At 49.1% G+C, this 19827-nt stretch overlaps 1 protein-coding gene across 2 annotated transcripts; it reads right to left on the reverse strand.

Moving 5' to 3' along the window:
* Positions 1-1649: 1649 nt before the first annotated feature.
* LOC129708728 (SLAM family member 6-like) lies at positions 1650-16206 on the reverse strand. Of its 2 annotated transcripts, none has more exons than XM_055654679.1 (6): positions 14351-16206; positions 9817-10158; positions 7611-7886; positions 5756-5872; positions 3461-3510; positions 1650-2812 (listed from the first exon to the last, which is right to left on the reverse strand). In XM_055654679.1, exons 1-6 carry the CDS (start codon positions 14394-14396, stop codon positions 2747-2749), a joined length of 897 nt encoding a protein of 298 aa, XP_055510654.1. In that variant the 5' UTR covers positions 14397-16206; the 3' UTR covers positions 1650-2746. The 2 variants fall into 2 exon arrangements, with proteins under 2 accessions (XP_055510654.1, XP_055510655.1); XM_055654680.1 differs by having other exon boundaries at positions 3461-3503; positions 5749-5872.
* Positions 16207-19827: the final 3621 nt, after the last annotated feature.

A 19827-nucleotide genomic window follows, 5' to 3' on the forward strand; every position in this document is an offset into this window, starting at 1 on the left:
CTCTCGCTCTCTCTGCCAGCTCATTAGGAAACTTCACAGCGCCTCCTCTGTGTTTACATTAACCTGGTTTGTAGGGGCTGAGGATTGGAGGTGAGCTGGACTGTACAGCTGGTCAATATGACCTCCAGATCCTCTCTGGCAGGATCATGACATGGGTTCCTGAATCAACGGCTGGATCGAGTAAATAGTGGCCCACTTCACCAAGGAAGCAGTCATGGTGACGGCTTTCAGTAACGTGTTGAGGAAACTGTTTGACGTAGTCTTTTCACAACCACCGCTGCGTGATTTCTCATAACACTTCAGATGACTGACTTCCTTTGGAAAGTCCTGTTTGAATCAGCGTCCGCTGCTCTTTCAGGGGGGGAGGGGGGGATGATCACACCACAATGGTTCAATACCTAAAATGAAACTTCAATTTCCTTCTTTCAATCACCCCCCCCCCCGGTGACTTGGAGCTGGTGAGCAGGGTATAATGCCAACACAACCAGACCTGGTGGCCCAGTAAACAATGAGGAGGGCAGGAACAGAGAACAGAACAGTGGCTGGAAGACTAGGCTGGTAAGTTGCAGATGCTATTTGGTACAGAAAACTCTGAACCAATGCACTGAACAAAGGGACTGTCAGGGCTAAAGCACAGCCTGGGAGGGTGAGCAAAAGCAGAGCGTATACCCCAGCATAAATGTTGGGAAAAGTCAGGCCCCGGGATCCATACTCGGAGAACACCAGGATCTGTGGTTAGGTGAGGTTCCCAATCCATGGACAGGGAACAAAGCGTCCTGAGAGAGGTGGGTGGGCTACCAGATCCACAGATGGAGGCAGAGGATATCAAGGTATGATGGGGAATGACCTTGGGCAGCCAAAGGCAACATCTGGGCCTGTGAGGAGAGAGATGGGGGAAGGTTAGGGGTCCCTAACCCAAGGGTCTTGACCAGAAACATCACATCCATGTTCTCCAGAGACACTGCCCAACCCATGGAGTTACTCTAGCACTATCTCCCCCACCCCACCTTGATTCATGAATGCAGAGATTAATGGCCTGAGAGTTTAACAGCAATGCACTCACCACTGATCAGGTCCCAATCCCATCCCAGTGCTCTGACTTCAGGAAGGATGGGATCTTTCTGGAGCAGGTGTGGAAAGGGTTTTCTCGGGATAAAGAGTTTTAGCCCCAGGAAGGAGTCCGAGTTGCCCAGCCTCCCACAATGTTACCCTCCCCCTTGCCACAATTGCTCACTCCTTCCCTTTCATGCATTCTCCCTTAACCACTCCTGTGGCTCCCACACACACATTGTTCCTCACTCCTTACCACCCCCATACACTAATGCCAGCCCACAACCTCCCATCTACTGTGCTTCACTGCTCCTTCACAAAGTGCATCATCTTACTCGATCCTCCATGGATGAGGGCAGTGTGTATAAGGGAGCACTCCTGCAGGTTCTCCATCAAGTCCCACTGGGAAATATATCTTTTATCCTCCATCGTCACAGGATCTCAAGCGTGGAACTTACTCCCCAACCGCACTGAACATATCTTCACCAGAAGGATTACACAAAGGAGGCACACCCAGTGGCCAAAAAATAAATCTCTTCCTCTGCAAGGGTAATTTTGTCTACAGATCCCTTCCGAGTGGAAGTTGAGAATCAAGGTGAACTTCTGACAGTCATTTTAATCAAAGAATGATACCCTCCTGCACAAAGCTTTCCCCAAGAGCATTTATCATTGTCACGTGTACTGAGATACAGTGAAAGGTTTTGTTGCATGCTGTCCAGTCAGCGAAACGACTACATGATTACAACCGAGCCGTCCACAATACACAGATACCGGATAAAGGGAATAATGTTAAATGCAAGGTAAAGTCCGACTGAGGGTCTCCAATGAGGTAGATGATAGGTCAGTACTGCACTCGAGCTGATGAGAGGTCTTCAGTTGGCTGATAACAGGTGGGTAGAACTATCAGTGAATCTAGAGGTATGCGTTTTCACTCCTCCATCTCATGCCTGATGAGAGTGGAGAGAAGAGCAAGTGACCAGAGTGTGACTCATCCTTGATTATGCTGCTGCTGGCTTCACCGAGGCAGCGTCAAGTGTAGATGGAGTCGATGGATGGGAGGCTGGTTTGCATCATTTCCACAACTCTGATTTCTTGCGGTCTTGGATGGAGGATCTGTTCCCAAGCCAGGTTGTGATGCATCACGGTAAAATGTTTTCTGTGTTGGGAGACCCCTGGGGATTGACATTGAAGGGTTCCATGATCCAGTGGTTCCAGGAATCGGGAAAGCCTCAGTCTGCTCATCAATGAGAGCTGGATGTTCTCTCCCTCCATCGCAGGTTTCCTGTGGCGAGTGACTAACTTCTGGACACCCCAGGAATTCCCCCATGTACAAAGGAGTGGTATGGAATGCTCCTCTCCCCAGGCTGAGTGCAGCCCCGCCATCTCTGGAGACAGAGAAGCTATTTGATCGTTTCTCCCATCACCACACTGCATCAACGCTGCAGTGACCAAGGCAGGTCAGCAAAGCCAAGTATCTTCAGCCCCCCTCGTGGAGGCAACCTGTGAGATATCCAGTTGGTTCCTTCCCCTCATTGCGGTAGAGGGGCGGGTTGGTGCAGTTGCTCTCTGCCTCTCAGGGGTGGCGGGGTAATGGATCCTGGTCACCGTGGGTGGGGTGGGGAAGGAGATAGGCTGGGGGCTGTCCGTAGCCTTGCATGGACCTGGTGTGGCCACTGTCAAGACCAAGAGGTGCTCACTAACTATAATTCACATGAACAGTGGCATAGACTGTTTCAACCTGGCTCTGAGGAGTGGTGTTCTCCTGTCAATAAAGATATACAGCCTGTTACTAGGACTACTCAAGGAGATTCTCACCCCTTGCACTCCCAGCTGTTAAAGCAGATGAGCCTTCACCTGTGTCCCGACAATACACTGTGCAGCACAACTCATCCACGTTGCTGCAGTCACGTCAGCAGCACCTCCCGACTTACATCCCACCGCCACCTGTCCCCCTGAAACCTTAACACACAATCCCAGGACCCTCACCCCAGAACCCCCATCCCCACCCCAGACCACCCCGCCCAACGCAACCGAAGACCACCCCCAGAAGCTTTACCATGTAACCCCAATCCCACCACCAAAACCCTCACCAATCAATCCCAGACCACCATCCCAAAAGCCTCGCCACATAACCCAAGACAACTATCCCAAAATCCTCACCGCACTATCCCTATCCTATTCCATCCCCATCACCACCCTCCTTCTGTTCCCAATTCCCTTCCCCTTCTGGTTGATTACCAGGTCCCTGTCCCAACCCACCCCATCTGATGCCTCGTCCTGTTCCCAACTGCATCTGCCTACATCACCAGATCGTATCTCTGGTACCCCTCCATCCCAATCACCATAAACCTCCCGACCCATCCCCATTTGTATAGCCCTTGCAAGGATCCAGGTAACAACTGGCACTCACATAGTCATTGCAGATACTTGCTCCGTTATGTCTGGGTCCCCATCTCCTACCTGTAATAAGAATAGTCCACAAAGAATCACGGATTGTAGCTGAGGACATTACCCATGGTGAATGGGGCAGATTCATGTTTGTCCACTATGCCAGTGGCTGCCTACCCCATAATGCGGGACCCAACACACTATCCATTGAAATATATGGGATAGAAGCTCGAAAGGCCATTTGGTCAATAATCCCTGCTGCCCCATTCAGTGAGACCATGGCATCTGTTACCTCAGCCTCCAACTTCTGTACTAACCTCACCAGTTTGGCAACAACGCTTGCTCCTCGATACCGACCAGGACTTCAATGTTAGACAGCATCTCTGGAGAAAAGTCTGAAGAAGGGTCTCAACCCGAAACGTCACCCATTCCTTCTCTCCAGTGATGCTGCCTGTCCCGCTGAGTTACTCCAGCATTTTGTCACTATCTTTGGTTTAAACCAGCATCTGCAGTTTCTTGGGTACACAAAAAAGCTGGAGAAACTCAGCGGGTGCAGCAGCATCTATGGAGCGAAGGAAATAGGCAACGTTTCGGGCCGAAACATTGCCTATTACCTTCGCTCCATAGATGCTGCTGCACCAGCTGAGTTTCTCCAGCTTTTTTGTGTACCTTCGATTCTCCAGCATCTGCAGTTCCTTCTTAAACTCTGCAGTTTCTTCCTACACAAGACATCAATGTAGTCTGCTCAGTCACTCCTCGTCTTTATAGTCATGTGTATACAGCTCCAATATCATGTTTAACTTCGCTGACAATACCACAATTGGTGGACAAATAATGGGTAACAATGAGTCAGAGTACTCGGGGAGATTGCTAATCTGATTGAATATCTTAGACCCACTATCTTATTTCACGACTACCACCTGGAAGCGGGTACAAGAGCCTGAAAACTGTCCACCATCTTCAGGGATTGCTTCTTAGAAACATAGAAACTATGTGCAGGAGGAGGCCATTCGGCCCTTCGAGCCAGCACCGCCATTCATTGTGATCATGGCTGTCAATAACCCGTGCCTGCCTTCTCCCCATATCCCTTGACTACACTAGCCCCTAGAGCTCTATCTAACTCTCTCTTAAATCCATCCAGTGATTTGGCCCCCACTGCCCCCTGTGGCAGGGAATTCCATAAATTCACAACTCTCTGGGTGAAAACGTTTTTTCTCACCTCAGTTTTAAATGACCTCCCCTTTATTCTAAGACTGTGGCCCATGGTTCTGGACTCGCCCAACATTGGGAACATTTTTCCTGCATCTAGCTTGTCCAGTTCTTTTATAATTTTGTATGTTTCTATAAGATATCCCCCTCATCCTTCTAAACTCCAGTGAATACAAGCCTAGTCTTTTCAATCTTTCCTCGTATGACAGTCCCGCCATCCCAGGGATCAATCCCAGGGAACCTACGCTGCACTGCCTCAATCACAAGGATGTCCTTCCTCAAATTAGGAGACCAAAACTGTACACAATACTCCAGATGTGGTCTCACCAGAGTCCGATACAACTGCAGATGTTTTCTTCCCAGCAAACATTAGGCTCTTGAACATCCTACAACACTAACCAGTACCTCAACAACTATTATATTCTACACACTTTGTTTTCAAAATATGGGCTTAGGCTTTATCTTGTATTACTAAGAAATAACCTCCCACGCCCACCCTGTCAAGCCTTGGAAGGAGTTTGAAGGATTCAGTGAGATCACCTCTTGTTCCTCTAAACACCAGAGAGGATGGACCCAGTCTGCTTCCTCTCTCCTCCTGGAAAAAAAACCCCTATCCTGGGAATCCATCCGGGGACCCTTTGCTGCACTCCCTCCCTCACCTATATATAAAATTAGATATAGATAGGATAGACAGTCCGAAACCTTTTCCTGGGTGGAAAAGTCAGGGGACATTGCTTTAAGATGAAAGTGGCAATGTGTACTCCTCTGTCATGATGTCCTCCCCTCAGGTGGGGGGGGGGAGGGGGAAGGTTCCCCAGTTGAAACTTGAGGAAGGGTTGGCATAGAGGTAGGTGTAGGGAGCAGGTGTAGGCTGGTGAGGAGGGGCAGGACCTGAGGCCATCAGCGTGAGAGGGCCCCGGAGAGGCCTGCGATAGATTCAGGGGCTCTCCTGTCCAATGATCTGTGAGATGGTGGGATTGGCCCCAACAGGGAGGGGCTGCGAGCAACACACTCGGTGCAATAGAGGGGAGCATTGGGAGGGGGAAATCATAGAAAGATTAATAGCAAGAAAGGACACACATTCTTTGTGGTAGAACGGACATCTTACCTCGAAGGGACACACTCTGGCGTCGTCTGCAGAATATATACACTGCAAATATGATACAGAGAAATACACAGATGGACAAAACGATGGCTACGATGAAGATCACACGATTCATGGAAACTAGAGAACAGGAAACAGAAAAACAGGACAACTGAGACATCAGTGGCAGTCAAGTTCCAGCACAGGGTTGACAGTCTGTGGTCATAGAGTCTGCAGGTATTCTCCCTTGCCTTTCTATATGTTGGGAGGGAACCTTATACTGTCTATACCTCAATGCCTTCCCCATCACAGTCGCGGACTTCATCAAGCTGGTTTGAAGAAGTCACTTCGTAAGTACCACCAGCATGTGACTTGCTGCACCAGAGGAGCAAATATTCACAACCATTGCCAATCCACCATCAAGGATGCTGCTCACTCCATTCCTCACCCTCACTAGGCATATTCATAGTCATAGAGTCACAGGCAGAGAGGGTGATTAACAAGGCTGTCGGCACATTGGCCTTCATCAGAGTATTGAATATAGAAGTTGAGAGGTCATTTTACAGTTGTACAAGACATTGGTGAGGTGAGGTTGTTAAGCTGGATAGGAGCAGAATTAGGCCATTCGGCCCATCAGGTCTATTCCACCATTCAATCGTGGCTAATCTATCTCTCCTAACCCCATTCTCCCCATATTTCCTGATACCTGTACTAATCATAATCTATCCATATCTGCCTTAAAATAATGGTGCAGAGAAGATACTTCCCTGGTCTGCGTTCCCAAAATGCAACACCTCACACTTCTCTGTATTCAAATCCATGAACCATTCCTCAGCCCACCTGCCCTAACGGTCCAGATTGTGCTGTAATTTTTGACAACCATCTTTGCTATCTAAAATACCACCCACTTTAGAGTAATCTGCAAACTTATTGATCAAGCTTTATACCTTTCTTTCTTGTACATCCCTGGGATACAGCGACGGTAGTGTCAGTGAGAGTGTGTGACGGGTCTGTGTAGAGGGATCGGCACTGGATCTAACCTGTGCCCTGAGTTTGAGAGAGCTAATCAAGTTTTATTCCACTTTAGTGAATAAAGACCTAGAGTTACATAGCACAGAAATAGGTCTTCAACCATATGCATGCTGATCATCAAATACTCATCCATATGAATCCCATTTTCCAGCGTTTGTTTCATTCATTACATGCGTGCACTCATCTATGAAGTTGTAATAGAGGCTCCTTTCACCCTCCAATTGTAACCATTTCACTCCTCACGTTAAACCGATGCACTCTGGTTCTGGACCTCTCTATTATCAGTAAAGACGATTCATTGGAGATGTGCCATATTTCCTCAGTAAGTAGAGGCATTAGTGTACATTTTTAGCTTTTGCTTCAATGTGGTTCATTCACCAATATTATCATCATTGGTAATATTTACTCCCAAGGAACTTGAAGCTCTCAACCATTTCCACTTTAGCACAATTGACGCCTTCTGAAGACGACAAATAGCATAGAGAAGATAGTTAGAGGCGTTTTCCTTGGGCAGGACAATTTAGTAGTAGAACAGCTACTACTTAGTAGTACTACTCACCTTAGCAGTAGAGCAAATACATTCAAAGAAGATCAGAGATGTAAGCTTTTCACACAGCTTTGGGTATATAGGAGTAGCCAGAGGAGGTAGTGGAAGAAGATGCAGCCACATGGGTAGGAAAACCCTAGAAGGCCCAATGCAGGCAAATGGGATCAGGCATAATGGTAGGCATGGACAAGTTGGGCCGAAGGACCTGTTTCCATGAGCTCCTCCTGTGGAATGTGTTACCCTGCTGCCTGTCTCTTGCTTGCCCACTGTTGCCCTGTTCCCACCTTTGTGCAGACCTACCTGAATGCTGCTCACACACACGTTCCCTGGTGAAGTTGGCGGACTGGCGGCTGACGGGATTCCACACCGTGCAGGCGTAGTCGATTCTGTCGGAGGCCCCCAGCGACAACAGGAGCTCGTCGCCCAAGTCGGACACCTGCCCGAGGGGGGAGCCGGCCCCGGGGCTCCAGCCAAAGTTCAGCTCGTCTCCGGCCGCAGCGGAACACCTGAGGGTCAAGTTGCAGGAGTGGCCTAAGCTGCTGTTGGCCACCTCCACCCTGACTCCAGACACCGGCTCTGCAGGGAAAAGGAGGAGAGGGATATGGAGCATCCAGGGCACAATTCTGTCTCTGGTTCAGGACCTCAAGGAGCCAGACCTCTCCGCCCGGCTCGTCTCATTTGACCACCCGCATGCCTCTCACCCCACCACCTTGTGTGCGTGTGGCCCCAGTTCCCCATCTCGGATTGGGACCCTTCTTCAAACAGAATCAATCAACAAAATGTCAGACCGAAAAAGTGTGCTATGCATTCAGTCTCTCCACGCAGGTTGTGTTTCAATTCCTTGACCGTGTGGGTTTACATCGGGTGCTCCGGTTTCCCACCACATCTCAAATACGTTAATTGCCTGCTGTAAATTGTTCTGTGCGTTGGTGGAATCTAAGTGCAGCTGCTGTGTGTGTGGGTGGGTGTGTGAGTGAGTGAGTGAGTGAGTGAGTGAGTGAGTGAGTGAGACAGAGAGAGAAACAGAGAGAGAAACAAAACGAAAAGTTGCTGGTCTACATGGAAACACGGAGCAGAGGAATGGGACTGTGGGATTGTTCCCTGGGGCCCAGCCTGGTCCCAATGGGACGAATGGCCTCTTGCGGTGTGAAAAGCAAATCCATTATAACGCTGGTTACACAAAAAAGCTGGAGAAACTCAGCGGGTGCAGCAGCATCTATGGAGCGAAGGAAATAGGCAACGTTTCAGGCCGAAACCCTTCTTCAGACTGATCGGGGGCGCGGGTGGGCGGGGACAAGAAAGGAAAAAGGAGGAGGAGCCCGAAGGTTGGGGGATGGGAGGAGACAGCAGGGGGACTGAGGAAGGGGATGAGACAGCAAGGACTAACAAAATTGGGAGAATTCGATGTTCATGCCCCCGGGGTGCAGACTCCCCAAATGGAATATGAGGTGCTGTTCCTCCAATTTCCGGTGCTGCTCGCTATGGCCATGGAGGAGACCCAGGACAGAGAGGTCGGAGACGGAGTGGGAGGGGGAGTTGAAGTGCTGAGCCACCGGGAGGTCAGCTTGGTTATTGCGGACCGAGCGGAGGTGTTCGGCGAAACGATCGCCCAACCTCCGCTTGGTCTCACCGATATAGATCTGCTGACATCTAGAGCAGCGGACGCAATAGATGAGGTTGGAAGAGATGCAGGTAAACCTCTGTCGCACCTGGAACGATTGCTTGGGTCCTTGAACGGAGTCGAGGGGGGAGGTAAAGGGACAAGTGTTGCATCTCTTGCGGTTGCAAGGGAAAGTGCCCGGGGAGGAGGTGGTACGAGAGGGAAGGGAAGAATTGACAAGGGAGTTATGGAGGGAGCGGTCTTTGCGGAAGGCAGATATGGGGGGAGATGGGAAGATGTGGCGAGTGGTGGGGTCACGTTGGAGGTGGCGAAACTGGCGGAGGATTACTTTTTGTATGTGAATCCATTATAACGCTCCTCCTTCAAGGGGAAAGAGAGGTAGCGAACGGAAGATTATTTTTAGTTTGCCGAACAATGAGAAATCTGTAGAATCCCTAAACCAATGATTCGGAGCAGGGAATCACAGTCTGAAGAAGGGTTTCGGCCCGAAACGTCGCCTATTTCCTTCGCTCCATAGATGCTGCTGCACCCGCTGGGTTTCTCCAGCAATTTTGTGTACCTTCATTGATATAGATGATCTGACTAGGAAATCTCTCCTCCACCCCAGGTTTAAGCAGTTCCCATTGGAGAGAGGAGAACATCAGAACATGGAATAGGAGCAGGAGGAGGCCATTCCTCACTGGTCTGACGCTGGCCTCAGCTCTATTTTCCTGAGGACAAGTTCAGGCAGTGAGTGGGCAGCGGGCAGGAGGGAGTGCGTTGCCGAGGAGTGAGGGTATGGATTGATCACACACACACACACACACACACCCTTCACCAGCATTGCCCCGTCTCCATGCAGCGGGAGAGAAGCGGAGGGGCAGGGTGAGGCATAAAGGGACTGACCGTACGCCTGCAGATACACATGTGCTTGCTCCTCGGTGGGGGTGGCGACCGACACGGTGTACGTCCCCACATCCTCCAGCCTCACGCTGTCGATCTCCAGGGTAAAGTTGTCCAGCAGCTTCACCCGACCTTCGAACTGCCTGCCATTGAAGTACTTCATTCGCTTCTCCGTGGCTTCGTAGCGAACGATGTTGGAAGAGGAGGTCCCTCCCTTGCCCGTGAATTTCCAGGTGATCTCGGCGTCCGGGGGCAGGTCGCCCACCTGTACCGGTAACCAGGCCGGCTGCCGCAGGCTGGCGTTGACCGGGTACTCCGGGGCCTTCACGTCCAGGGCACCAACAGCTGGGAGAGCAGAGACACCCTCAGCATCAAGCACCACCTCTGCCTCCCCAACCCACTCCCTCCCTTCCTCCATCCCACAGCCCCACCCTCCCACACAGCCCCACCCTCCCCTACCAGACACCTCCTCCCTCACCAAGCTCCTCCTTCCCCCCAGCACCCCGCCCTACCTCTCACTCCCCACACACACACACACCACTCCCTCTGACACCCCCCCTCCCTTCCTCTGTCTCCTCACACACCCCCACCCTCCCTCTCCCAAAACCACCATTCCACATCTCTCCTCACACCCCCAACACTGCCTTCCCACACCCCCCGCTCCACACATCCCCACACTCACCCTCTCTCCCTCCCTCACTCCTTCTCCCTCTCTCTCTCTCTCTCCTTTCTCCATCCCAGTCCTTTCCCTCTTCATCCCTCCTATACCCCATGGATTTTCTCACTCCCCATCCCACATCCTCGTCACCCCGCATCCTCCCCCCGCTCTGTCTCAAACTCTCCCCCAATCTCTATGACTCCCATGAACATTTGAATCAGGAACATGTGGCCAATCAGCCCATCAAACTTTTCATTAACTTAGATCAAGGCTACTTTTACTTCAGTCTCTCCCATCCTCTCTCCTGGTTTGTATCTCTCCTATAAATGCGCTGTCCATCACTGCTCCTCCAGAATGCTCCGGTTCTGAGGAAGCACTGAACTGCACGATAGGCGATGCTGTGGGAGTGCCACACTGTGGGAAGGGCAATGCAGGCACACCACACTCTGAGAGGGGCGGGGAGGGAGCACTGCACAAAGGGAGGGATGGAGAGCTCGGTGCCATGGGGTGGGGGAGTGGGCAGGGTGGGAGCTCCATGCCAGTGGAAGTGGGTCTGGGACAGAGTGGGGTAGGGAGCGCCATGTTGTGGGATGAGTGGGGACAGAGCACTGTGCTGTGGGAGGGGCAATGAGGGGCCGCTACAGTGTGGGATGTATGGTGCTGAGAGAGCTCGGCACTGTGGCGGAGTCGTGACCTGATCTTTTGCTGTGTGACAGGAAGCTGTGGGCTGAATACACAGCATAATGTGCGTATGGTAGACAGGAAATAGAGTGAATAAAAGGAGAAAAAGGGAGAGAGGATGGAGGTGCATCAAAGAGAGACCCTGAGCCAACAAATGAGATGGAGATCAGAAGACAGTCAGAGTAATAGAGTGATACAGTGTGCAAACAGGCCCTTCGACCCACTTGTCCACACCGGCCAACATGTCCCAGCTACACTAGTCCCCACCTGCTCTCATTTGTCAATATCACTCCCTGACGAGCTCAATGCGTTTTACGCACGCTTTGACAGGGAGAGTACTGAAGTGCCTTCCCGATCCCCCATTCGCTGTGATGGCATTTCAGTCTCAGTCACAGAGGCCAACGTCAGGAAATCCTTCAGAGGGGTGAACCCCCGAAAAGCACCTGGACCTGATGGTATACCCGGTCGTGTTCTAAAAACCTGTGCGGACCAACTGGTGGGAGTGTTTACGGACATTTTCAACCTCTCACTTCTGAGGTCTGAGGTTCCCACCTGCTTTAAAAGGGCATCAATTATACCGGTGCCCAAGAAGAGTAAGGTGACGTGCCTCAATGACTATCGACCAGTTGCATTAACGCCGGTGGTGATGAAGTGCTTTGAGAGGCTGATCATGGAGCAAATCAACTTATACCTCGACAAAAACCTCGACCCACTGCAGTTTGCTTACCGCCAGATCAACGGTGGATGCGATCTCGCTGGCCCTCCACTCCGCACTGGACCACTTGGACAACAAAAACTCATATGTCAGGCTGTTATTCATCGATTACAGCTCGGCATTCAACACAATCATCCCCTCCAAACTGGTTACCAAACTCGCAGAACTGGGTCTCTGCGCATCCCTCTCCAACTGGATCCTCGACTTCCTCATCCACAGATCATAGTCTGTTCATATTGATGGAAATGTGTCAGTCTCGATAACAATCAGCACGGGAGCACCTCAAGGTTGTGTGCTCAGCCCCCTGCTGTACTCACTCTATACCCATGACTGCGTAGCCAACCACAGTGCGAACTCCATCATCAAGTTCGCTGATGACACCACTGTTGTGGGGCGTATCACTGATGGGGATGAGTCAGAATATAGAAGGGAGCTTGAGCAACTGTCCATATGGTGCCAGCGCAATAACCTGGCTCTCAACACCAGCAAAACCAAGTAACTGATTGTGGACTTTGGAAGAAGTAGGAGGGGGACCCACAGCCCCATTTATATCAACGGGTCGATGGTTGAAAGGGTCAAGAACTTCAAATTCCTGGGCGTGCACATCTCTGAAGATCTTTCCTGGTCCGAGAACACTAACGCAATTATCAAAAAAGCTCATCAGCGCCTCTACTTCCTGAGAAGATTACGGAGAGTCGGTTTGTCAAGGAAGACTCTCTCCAACTTCTACAGGTGCACAGTAGAGAGCATGCTGACCGGGTGCATCGTGGCTTGGTTCAGCAATTTGAGCCCCCTGAGAGGAAAAGACTACAAAAAGTAGTAAATACTGCCCAGTCCATCATCGGCTCTGACCTTCCTTCCATCGAGGGGATTTATCGCAGTCACTGCCTCAAAAAGGCTGGCAGTATCATCAAAGACCCACACCATCCTGGCCACACACTCATCTCCCTGCTACCTTCAGGTAGAAGGTACAGGAGCCTGAAGACTGCAACAACCAGGTTCAGGAATAGCTACAGGTACTTCCCCACAGCCATCAGGCTATTAAACCTGGCTCGGACAAAACTCTGATTATTAATAACCACTTTCTGCTATTTGCACTTTATCAGTTTATTTATTCATGTGTGTATATATTTATATCATGGTATATGGACACATTTATCTGTTTTGTAGTAATTGCCTACTATTTTCTGTGAGCTTAAGCCAAGCAAGAATGTCATTGTCCTATACAGGGACACATGACAATAAATTCACTTGACGACTTGAATATCCATCCAAATCTGTCCTATTCATAAACCTGTCTAACTGTTTCTTAAATGTTGGGCTAGTCCCTGCCTTAACTCTCTCCTCTGGCAGCTTATTCCATGCACCTACCACCCTTTGTATGAAAAATATACCTCTCAGATTCCTATTAAATCTTTTCCCCTTCACCTCAAACCTGTCTTCTGGTCCTCGATTCACCTACTCTGGGCAAGAGAGGCTACCCGATCTATTCCTCTCATGATTTTATACACCTCTATAAGACCACCCCTCATCCTCCTGTGATCCAAGGAATTGAGTCCCAGCCTATTCAACCTCTCCCTATAGCTCAGACCCTCTCATCCTGGCAACATCCTCATAAATCCTCTCTGTACCCTTTCCAGCTTGACAACATCTTTCCAGTAACATGCTGCCCAGAACTGAACCCAATACTCTAAATACGTCCTCACCAATGTCTTATACAGCTGCAACATGACCTCCCAACTTCTATATGCAATACTGGCTGATAAAGGCCAATGTGTCGAAATCCTTTTTGACCACCTGCGACTCCACCTTCAACATTCTACAACATTCCCCAGAGACAGACCATGCACGTTGTATGTCCTGCCCACAATGCACCACCTTACATTTCAGAGAGAGAGAGAGAGAGAGAGAGAGCCCAGAGAGAGAGAGAGAGAGAGAGGAGAGAGAGAGAGAGAGAGAGAGAGAGAGAGAGAGAGAGAGAGAGAGAGAGAGAGAGAGAGAGAGAGAGAGAGAGAGAGAGAGAGAGCGAGAGAGAGAGAGGCATACAGAGAGAGAGAGAGAGAGAGAGAGAGAGAGAGAGAGAGAGAGAGAGAGAGAGAGAGAGAGAGAGAGAGGGGAGAAGAGATAGAGAGAGAGAGAGAGAGAGAGAGACGAGCGAGAGAGGAGAGAGAGAGAGATCTTCCTTGAGAGAGAGATTCTACCATTCCTGAGAGACCAGAGGGTAAACCTTAGCAAGGACAAATAAGACCAGGAATAAGGGACGCAGACAGGAAGTTGCAGAGCAGGAGAAATAATGTGGGGGTGGGAAGGAAGAGACTGACGATGAGATGGACAATCTGAGGGCAAGTGAGCTGAGGGACTAGAAGGCTGTGGGTCTGTCTTGGCATCTGTCCTTCCTGTGTGGTGAAAGAAATGCCCCAGGACATGGCCCAGATAACCTCCCTGAGCCAGGCAGCAGAAACGGAGGGCAAAGGTCTTCTTACCTGCAGACATCAGCCAAAGCAGGAGACCACCACAGGGAATGCTCATCCCTGGCCCTGACTGCGATGCTTTACCCCGTCTGTGCACCAACGAGTTGAGCTGCTGCAGTGTCTGGAAGAAGGGAGTGGTAGTCAGTTGTAGCTTCAATGACTAACTGCAACCCCTATGCCAACTTCTCTGATACTGCAGAGGGAGGAAGTGGTAATTGTACATTCATGTGTAAACCTCGCTGCTCGCTGCTGTTAACCTGCACTTCCTGCCCTTTAGTTGATTTGACAATGTCAGGAAGCTACGAAGAAAGTTCTGCCTTTCTCAGAAATTAGTCTTCTTCTGATGGAGTCCACACACAAGATTAGAAATTGTTCAGCCAGAGCTGAACACACTTCTCGGCATCTGCATACAATGGTGTCATAGAAACATAGAAAATAGGTGCAGGAGTAGGCCATTCGGCCCTTTGAGCCTGTACCGCCATTCAATATGATCATGGCTGATCATCCAACTCAGTATCCCGTACCTGCCTTCTCTCCCATACCCCCTGATCCCTTTAGCCACAAGGGCCACATCTAACTCCCTCTTAAATATAGCCAATGAACTGACCTCAACTACCTTCTGTCCGTCTTGCGTTTCATGTGTGTGGTGGTGGATAGATTGGTGAAAACAGGGCCGCGACGTGAACGTTCTTTCCTTGATCCCTCAGAAATAAGTGTACAAAGTCCTATTTCCAAATGTACAGATGCCATAAGCCTTGGCTCTGTAGTGAATTGTGAGGGAAGTAATAATCTTTGAGGGGAATTTAGGGGGGCCAGTGAATGCGCATGTACTGTAGTTGGTAAGTGAAATCTAATACTGAGAAATGTCGTGTGTGAGAAGAGAACGTGTAAAGGAGACATGAAATGGTTACAGGAACAGAGATCCTGTGGTATCTGCTGTCAAGGGTGCACTTGCATGTCCTGTTGAAAATAGTGAGCAGGTTGAAAAGGTGATTAAAAACACAAGTAAACAAAGAAAGAGTACAAGGGAAGTAATGGTGAACCTTTATAAACCAGTGGTGCCCTTTTTGAATTCAGCATAATTTTCTTGCACCATCCCCATTGCCCTTTTTTCCTTCAAACTCCAGGAATATCTCGCTCTCTGCTTTGAATGAACTCAATGACTGCGCCTCCTCAGGCCCAAGCATTGGAGTATTCCCAGACTGGGACCCCTAATCCTAGTCTTCTCAGCCCGGGAGACGCGCCCTCCCTGCGTGCAGCCTGTTAAATCCTGGGAAGAATGTTGTACATTTCCATGAGCATATGAGGGAGCACGGGCCCAGTCCACTTCATCTCTCCTTGTGAGACAAATCCACCATTCCTGACACCAGTAGGGTAAACCTTAGCTGCACTCCCTTGATGGCAAGATCACCCTCCCTTGGTTAGGAGACGAAACACAACACGGTATTCCATATTCTGACAGAAGCCCTCTATTAAAAAGGATCAATTCCTCCCTGTAATAGGGAGACGAGAACAGTACACATTACCCCAGCTGCAGCTTAACCAATATTTTATAAGCCTGTTCCCTAACTTCCTTTCTTTTATATTCAACATCCTGGCTAATTAGGGCAGGTATCCCATACACCTTCTTCTTCACTTTGCCGTCACCTTCGGGGATCTGTGAATTGTCGCCCCAATTCCTCCGTTCGTCAATACTCCCTAGGGCCTTACATTCATGGTATATGTCCCAGTGTTATTAGTTTATCCAAGCTGCATGACCTCACACTTATAGGATTGAATTCCATCCGCATTGCTCTGCCCATTTTATTAAGTGATCAATATCTTCCTGTGGTTTAAGATTATCCTCCTTACTATTAACATCAATTTTTATTACCTGTTTAAAAATGATTGAATGTAATGTGAACCTGCATCATCTGGCACATGCATGAAGAAACGGGTTGAAAAACATTAATTGCTTATTTATTAGCATTAAAAAAAAATTCAATTAGAGCAAATTTTATTTACTATTTAAAAATATTTCGGTAGTGATTTGTCAATTTTGTGAGGACATATTTCACTAATTAGAATGTCCCTAAACAGGGCTTACCTATAATAAGTTCTAGAATATCACTGTTTCCCTCCCTGAATTCTCCAAATAAAATGTTCTACTCTATATGAATATAAATGAAAAATATTTGTTAAAGGCCTTGCCTAGATCCTTTATCCCTTTGGTCCCACTCAAATCTTAATTACCCCCTTGCTCTTAAATGTAATTTAAATGGGCTTTGGAATCTTCTCCACCTGTAATATCTTTGATTTCCTAATCTGTTTTCCAATTACCTCCCTACACTTTTGATTTTCCTGTAGAACTTCAACTGTTTTCACCTCTTTAGTCCCAGATGCTTCTCTTTGTTTTATCCAGGTCTCGCTTTCCCTGGACAAGCACAGTGCCTTGGTCTTGCTGTCCTTGCACTTCATAGGATCATTCGCTCCAACCTCTCATCACTTTAAAATGGCTTCTGTTCCCATTACTTGCAGACAGCTACTCACGGTTTACCTTTCAAGACCTTGCTATTAAATCTTGATATTAAACTCCAGATTCTGGACCATGATCTCTAGAACACCCTTATCCCTTTCTGTTACTGACATGTTCGGCCTCTTTTTCTGAAAACGTTACTCACTGACTTGCTCGGTTTCTCACCCTACGATTGGTGCTATCTGTTCATAAGAAGGACTGTCTACGTACTGTCTAGAACCATTCTCATGCATGCACCTCTAAAATATCCATCCTTTAACTTTTTGCATACTGAGACATTCCCAATTCATGCTGAGAATGTAAAAATATTGTAATCTCCTGCCTACATACCTGCGTCTTGATATCCGGCTGACTAACAATATAACGTATAACTCTAACAAAGCGAACACCCCTTTTAATTTCTAAGATTTAACCATATGACCTAATTTGAAGAATCTTCTAAAACAATCTCATTCATGACAGTTTCCTTGATTAACAATGCACTGTCTTCTCTTTCACATCCCCCGTCATGACTGAAGACTCTACCCTGGAATGCCAGGTTGCCGGTCCTGATCTTCCTTCATCCATGCCTCTGTGATAGCAACATCATACTGCGTTTAGCTGCCTTACCAGCCAGTCTCATTATAATGGATATGAATTGGCCATCCCATCCTGATATACCTCGTGTCCATGCTCTACTCTGCACATTCTACCTAACCTTCTCACCAGCTGCTCATCGACTCTGTATCCCATGCCTCTGCCTATTAGTTTAAACCTTCGTAATAGCATGAACCTCCCTCTATGCAATGATATTCACCTTGTTCCAGTTCGTGAGGAGTTGAATGGTCTCTTCCTGAGCCATCTAAAGATGTTCAGTCTACAGACTGGTGTGCTCCAAGCACCAAACCTTGGGACCCATAAAGCCCCCCCTCAAAATTGTGGTACCCCTCACCCCCCTAAACTGCGGGACCCTTCACCCCCAAACTGCGAGACCCCTTACCCCCAAATAGTGGTACCCCCAAAACTGTGGGGCCCCTCACTTGCCAAAACTGTGAAATCCCCCAAACTGTGGGAGCCCTCATCCCCAAAGTGTGGGTTCCATCACCCCCCAAAAGGGACCCCTCATCCCCCAAACCGTGGGACCCATCACTTTGTTAAACACCTCTACCCCCCCACATACCCATCACCACTCTAAACCGTGAGACGCCCTCACCAGAGCTCCCTTGCACCCACCATAATCAGGCACAAAACGAAGATGTCAGTTCTTCATACGTTTAATATTTGGCGGTTTTATTGGAACGTCCAGGTGTCTCCATCCAATGCCGGCCCTTATGCCACCCTCTCCCTCACCGCGATGCTTGACTTGACTGATGTTCTAATTTGGACCTCTTTCATTCCATCCACAGGGTGAATGCTGGAGAAGGTGTCACCTCCTCTATCAATTACCACAACCCCAGACAGGAAGAGGGACCCTTCCCCTTCACCCAGAGTGAGTGGTGGTGCAGACAGGCTGAGTTTGAACTCCCCTCCACCCCATGGGGTCCTAATGGGGTGAGGGCAGGTGGCAGCAGGTGGCATCAGATCGAGATGTCAGATGGGGTTCCTGGCCCAGTGTCACCAGGGTCTTGCAGTCACTCCCAGCTGTCCTGATTCACACATTTCCAACGGAAAGGGCTTCGGCTGCCATGGCGAGAAGATCCTCAACCGTCTGCTGGGGCTCATCTGCCAGGGTCATGGCTCAGACTGGGACATCCTGCGGGAAAGCAAGAGTTGGCAAAACAGTCTGCTGAAGAGGCACTCGGAACATAGAGGTAAATACCATTTCAGCCAGGGAAACTCGGAGAAGAGGGACTGGTGTCCTTGGACCGTGGGAGGGGATTCAGTGGATGGGGACAATCAGTAATGAGGCACTGGTGTCCATGAACTGAGTGAGGAGAATCAACGGGTGGGGAAGTTGGTCCTAAGGAAGATAAGTCAATCTGTGGACCATGGGAGATACAGAAGGTGGGAAGTCTGAAAGGGGAGGGAGCCTGAGCATTGGGCAGATTAAAAGGGCGGATGAGAGGTAAATGCCATTTCAGTCGGGGAAAGTCAAAGAAGAGGGACAGGTGCCCTTGGGCTGTGATAGGGTATTCAGTGGGTGTGTAGTCAGTGAGGGGGAGAGAGTCCATAGGCAGGGGGCAGATTCAGTAGGTGGGGAGTGTCAGTGATGGGAGAGAACGTCCGTGGGCTGTAAGGGGGGGGCGGTAATTCAATGGGCGGGCAGAGTTTGCGACAGGGGAGTGAACGTGGGCTATAGATGGGGAGACTATAATAGCGGAGATTGGTGGTGGGTTGTGGGAGGGTATTCAATGATGGGAAGGGTCTGTGATGAGGAGAACATATGGCCCATGAAAGGGATCAAGTATTGCTTTTACCTTGATCTGCTTATCACGAAAAACACTTCCAAACCAACAGAGCAGTAATGAGTGAGAGGGAACAGGGTATGATCCGTGATGATAATGAGCCTAAAAAGGAGGCAAAGAGCAAATAAACAAATGTGACCGCGAGACGTTCCCTCTACATTCTCCCATCACACTTGTCCAGGGTCAGACACCGACAGAAGCTCTTCCACTGATCTGGGAGGCACTGATACAAAATTAGGATCATTTGTTGTGGGGCAATAAAAAGTGGTGAGACTTTGGAGAACGGATTGATACCATTCTGCAGAGGCTTTCTTTTGAAACAGTTTTTTACTTTTCAATGTTTTTAACTCTGTATTTTGAGCATCGTTGGGGCATCTGTGGCTGCCGGATTGCCAAGTGCGCTTGTAATGGTGGGAGCCCACTCCTGAATTCATTGTATGGACATTAACATTGACGTTCTCCTTCCTGCCCCAGATGCCGAGCCAGGTTTAATTCGGTGAGGACGGTTTGATCAACGACTTGGATTTCTGTGAAGCCTGGGGTCCTTGGACTTACATGAGGAAGAATTCCTTTGTCATAGTCATAGAGTG

The sequence above is a fragment of the Leucoraja erinacea genome, chromosome 24 (genome assembly GCF_028641065.1).
Source record: "Leucoraja erinacea ecotype New England chromosome 24, Leri_hhj_1, whole genome shotgun sequence".
In the NCBI taxonomy this organism is placed as follows: Eukaryota; Metazoa; Chordata; class Chondrichthyes; order Rajiformes; family Rajidae; genus Leucoraja; species Leucoraja erinaceus.